At 59.6% G+C, this 5,051-nt stretch overlaps 1 protein-coding gene across 1 annotated transcript; it reads left to right on the top strand.

The window, feature by feature from the left end:
* The first annotated feature begins 652 nt into the window (after window positions 1-652).
* LOC127341718 (uncharacterized) lies at window positions 653-4,374 on the top strand. The gene is made up of 2 exons (XM_051367649.2): window positions 653-902; window positions 1,012-4,374. The coding sequence occupies exon 2, from the start codon at window positions 1,014-1,016 to the stop codon at window positions 4,236-4,238; it is 3,225 nt and encodes a 1,074-aa protein (XP_051223609.1). The 5' UTR covers window positions 653-902; window positions 1,012-1,013; the 3' UTR covers window positions 4,239-4,374.
* Window positions 4,375-5,051: the final 677 nt, after the last annotated feature.

Below are 5,051 nucleotides of genomic sequence, written 5' to 3' on the forward strand. Positions count from 1 at the left end.
CTAGATGATCCTGGCCGAGGTGTTGATGTTGCAGCTAGGCATTGCTGCTAGCTAGGGTTTGCCTCTCTACACCATGGTGCCGTCGATCTTATAACCCACACGGTGGCCGCTGCCGGGAAATGAACGGCGCGGCTAGGGACGTTGTCCATCGCGGCGTGGAATATGAAAGTGGGTCAGCCCGCTTGGTTTGCCCCTCCCCAAACAGACCAGGAAGCATAAAACCCCATTTTTTTATCCACAAGCTAATTCAAACAAACCAATGCATATATTGTTCGAAATGAATCGGGCCGCTATAGATACACGGCTTGGACAACTAGCAAAGTGAGCAGTAAAACATTTCTCGCAGCTTGGTCACGTGAGGGGTCACGTGCGAGCCTGCCAGGGCATGGACTACCGTGCACCGTCCGCGATGCCCGGCGCGGCGGCCGCACGCACCACCTGCACCGTAGCATCGTCCACTCCCCACACCTCTCATTAGTCCCGGATTATCGCAAATCAATGCTCAAATTGTCCCTCATAACATGACAGTAGCCACATGACACTGCCTGTAACCTCTGTTTCTGGGTCGCTTCCTAGCCAAGTCAAACCCAAGCTACTCAATACAATATGGCGCCCCTAATAATCCTACCAAGCCGACAAACAAAAACAATGAAACGGAAGCTCAAGTATATGTATGCATTCCATGGGCCGTCGATTATAAGATTGGAATCCAAGTGATCCAATCTGGTCCAGGTATTCTTCTAGATCTGACACATTCTGGTCAGAGATCCATGCACTGTACTCTACTACTACTACTCCTGGAGAGCTGAGCAGAGGAGGTAGCGCCGTCCTGGTGTGAGCTGATTAGTTCTTGGACACTACTGACTGACGAGCAGGGGGGCTGAAGAAATTTCTATGTTCAGGTCAGTATTCAGTAACCAATCGCTCTAGCTATGGTACTGCAACTAGGACGCCGTTGGAGGAATTTTATGTTTAGTGCACCGTTGTGACTATCAGCTTGCGATCTTGCAGCAATGGCGGTGACCACTTTGCAGTTCGTCGGCGCCTTCTCGCTGGCGTTGTTCGCCGTGGCCTCCTCGTTTGATCCGTTCCACCGGACTGGGCAAAGCATGAACCCCATGGGCAGCGGTGGACCCTTCATGCCCCACGAGTACGTCCGCTTCGCCGACGTCAAGCGGCAGTGCCAGTCCGTGCTCGCCTCCGCCGCGGAGCTCAAGTTCGACGCCAACCGCGCCGCCGCCCTCATGCCGGAGCTTTCGTTCCTCAAGGCCGACTGGCAGCAGGACGTTAACGACGGCGCGCCGCTGATGCCGTTCGACGGGACCGACGTGCCGGACGGCGCCGCCGCGTCCGACCCGCTGCGGCTGGCCACGTTCACCCTCTCGCACGTCGACGTGGCGCTCCGCGGGAAGGCTGCGCTCAACGTCAGCGGCGTCCTCGGCGTCGCCGTCTCCCGCAACGGCACGGCCCCGGAGATGGGCCCGTACGTGTCGCCCGAGTTCAAGGTGTGGCCCGGGAGCACCGAGATGAAGGTGCTCTTCGAGGGCGTGTACACCGAGACCGGCGACGGGGAGAGCGTGCTCTGCCTGGTCGGCGAGGCCCTGCTCCCTCGGCGCGGCGCCGACGCCGCCAACCCGTGGGACTGGGCCAGGAACTCCGACCGCAAGAACTTCCAGCCGCCCATCACCAAGGACAAGAACGTCCTGCTCGTGATCCGGTACCCGACCACGCTCACGCTCACGACGCGCGCCGTGCGCGGCGAGCTCACGAGCACCAACGCCCAGTCGGACGCCGCCTACTTCGGCGCCGTCACGATGCTGTCGCAGCTGGGCGCCTACTCCAACTACAAGTACGGGTCGGAGGAGCTCGTGAGCACGGCGTGCAGCACCAAACCTTACCCCGACGACGTCCTCGGCGACGGCAGCGGCCTGTACACAGGCGGCTCGCTGTGCGGCATCCTGGACCTGTTCACGTCGGAGGACGTGTTCGCCATCGTGCCCAACTGGAAGTGCAACTCCACGGACGCGATCTGCCGGCGTCTTGGCCCGTTCGAGGCCGACAAGTCGGTCGACGCGACGGACGGCGGCTTCAAGGACGTCGGCATCCTGATGCAGGACATAAGATGCGATCCGAGCTCTGGTTCCGGCGAGAGGACGGCGAGGGTTTCGGCGGTGTTCCGCGCCGTCCCTCCGTCGGAGCATCTGTACACGGCGGCGCACCGGAGCGGGCTGAGCGGCATGACGCTTTCCGCCGAGGGCGTGTGGCGCGCGTCCACGGGGCAGCTCTGCATGGTGGGCTGCCTCGGCGTCGGCGAGAAGGCGTGCCACTCGCGCGTGTGCCTATACGTGCGCACGGGCCTCTCGGCCACACGACGCACCGTCGTGGTGGGCCAGATCACCAGCATCGGCGGCGTCGCCCACTCGCCGTTGACTTTCAGACGAGCGATGCACCCGTCGGAGCTGTGGAACCGGTTCGGCGTGTCGGGCGGCGCGCCGCTGACCATGGCGTACAACTACACTAAGGTGAAGCAGGCCGGCGAGTTCCTCGCGCGCAGCGAGCCGTTCAATTTCGGCACCGCCATTGCCAAGTCTCTGCTGAGCTATCCGAGACTATCGGGTGATGATCAGTCCAGCGTTGCCGACGAGCTCACCCTCCACGTGCCGGTCGTGCCCGACCCGTTCCCTCGCGAACGCTTTGAGCGGCCGTTTCTTCAGCTGGAGGTGCTCTCGCTCGGCTCGCTCGTCGGCCGGAACGTGCCGGCGATTCCAGGGATGCAGCTCGCAGAAGACGGACGTGGCAAAGGACGCCCCACGTCAGAACCACAAACAGAGACGACGCCGACGACGGAGACGGCGACGTCGATCCTGAACGTGTCAGCTGAGCTCACGCTCTCCGGTGATCTTTACGCTAACGTGTCGACACTGTTTCTGGAAGGCGTGTACAACCAGGTGGACGGGCGGATGTACCTGATCGGGTGCCGGAGCATCGACGCGCCGTGGCGAGCTTTCTCTGCAATGCGCGCGCTGGAGGACGGCATGGACTGCTCGATCGAGGTGAGGGTGGACTACCCGCCGACGACCGCGCAGTGGTTGATCAACCCCACCGCCAAGGTGCACATCTCCAGCACGCGCGACCCCCTTGACCCGCGGCGCTTCGACGCGATGTCGCTCCAGACGCTGCCGATCATGTACCGGCAGCAGCGGCAGGACATCCTGTCGCGGCGCAGCGTGGAGGGGATCCTCCGCTTGACGACGCTGGTGGCCGCCATCGGCGCGGAGTTCTCCCAGCTGATGTACATCAAGGCGAACACGGACGTGATGCCGTACGTGTCCCTGGTGATGCTGGGCGTGCAGGCGCTCGGGTACAGCATGCCGCTCATCACCGGCGCCGAGGCCCTGTTCGCGCGGATCGCCGCCGCGGGGGTCAACGCGCCGCCGTCGTACGTAGTGGACAAGAGCCAACTGTACTGGACCATCGACTGTGTCGTCAAGATCCTCGTCCTCGCGGCGTTTCTCCTGACGCTCCGACTGGCGCAGAAGGTTGTGCGGTCGCGGATCCGGTTGCTCACGCGCTCCCCGCTTGAGCCCGGCCGCGTGCCCAGCGACCGGAAGGTATTCCTCTACAGCTTCGGCCCTCACCTGCTGGGGTTCATGGTGATCCTGGCGGTGCGCTACGTCAGCGCCATCGGCCGGCCGGTGCAGCAGGAGGACTCGTACATGGACGCGAGCGGCAGGTCGCACGCGCTCCGGCAGTGGGCGGTGACGCTAGAGGAGTACGTGGGGCTCTCCCAGGACTTCTTCCTGCTGCCGCAGGTGGTGGGGAACGTGCTGTGGCGGATCAACTGCAGGCCGCTGAAGAAGAGCTACTACGTGAGCTTGACGGTGGTGCGGCTGCTGCCGCACCTCTACGACTACATCAGGGCGGCGCCGGCGATCAACCCTTACTTCGCGGAGGAGTATGAGTTCGTGAACACTAGCCTCGACTTCTACTCGGCGTTCGGAGACGTTGCGATCCCGCTGCTGGCGATCGCGCTCGCCGCCGCCGTGTACGTGCAGCAACGGTGGAACTACAAGATCATCAGCAGGACCGTCAAGACGCAGCAGAAGAAGCTGCAGCACCTCGGATCCAGGGTGTACGAGAGGCTGCCGTCCATGTCGTCGGGGAACTTCGAGGCTGAGCTCGTCGCCGGCGTCAACGAGGCCGCGGTCGGGCCACGCCGGGACGCCAGCCTCACCTAATCGATCGTCTCGCTAGTTCTTTTATTCACTTTGCTACCGTAGGTAATTTACATGTTTTCTTTCTTCTTGCTGTCAACCAAATGTACTTTGAAATGTTCGATAAAGTTTCATACATATTTGAGCTTTATTTTGTTCACGGTGGTCTGCCAATTTCTCCACTGTGGCGTGTTCAGATGAACGCGCGCGTGTTCACTCCGTGGCGTCGCACACTGTTCTGTTTTTAAACATGAGGTCTATTGGCTCAGCTTTATATATAAAATCATCCACGCAACAAGTCATTCAAGATCGAGTTCAAACACACACACACTTCACTGAACACATCTCCGGTCACCCCTAGATCAAGTTCGGAAAGCGCACACACACAGAGTATTAGGGCAATATGCTTGTTGTATTACCACGGGGCCAAAGGCCACAATATATAGTATATATACAGGTGCACATATGCAGAAAGCCCCATATAGAGAAACTACAATAGACAATAGACAGATATATACATCTAACACCCCCCCCTCAAACTCATGGTGGATCCACAACACTGAGTTTGGAGAGTAAGAAATCATGCTGCGCTTCAAGATGCAATGCCTTAAGTAAAGAAATCAGCCAACTGCAAATCTGAAGGCACATAATGAACCGCAACAACATCATCATGTACCTGTGCACGTGTGTAAAAAGCCTCAACACCAATATGCTTGGTCAGCTCATGCTTGACCGGATCACGTGCAATACTGATAGCACCTGTACTGTCAAACAAAAGTGGAGTGGGTGTCGTAACAGAGACCCCAAAATCTGGAAGCAACCACCGTAACCAAGTCA

This window comes from Lolium perenne, chromosome 3 (genome assembly GCF_019359855.2).
Source record: "Lolium perenne isolate Kyuss_39 chromosome 3, Kyuss_2.0, whole genome shotgun sequence".
NCBI classification, from domain to species: Eukaryota; Viridiplantae; Streptophyta; class Magnoliopsida; order Poales; family Poaceae; genus Lolium; species Lolium perenne.

Bases quoted from the DNA above. Each gene is read 5' to 3' on its own strand.
- LOC127341718 (XM_051367649.2), top strand. From the start codon at position 1,014: ATGGCGGTGACCACTTTGCAGTTCGTCGGCGCCTTCTCGCTGGCGTTG.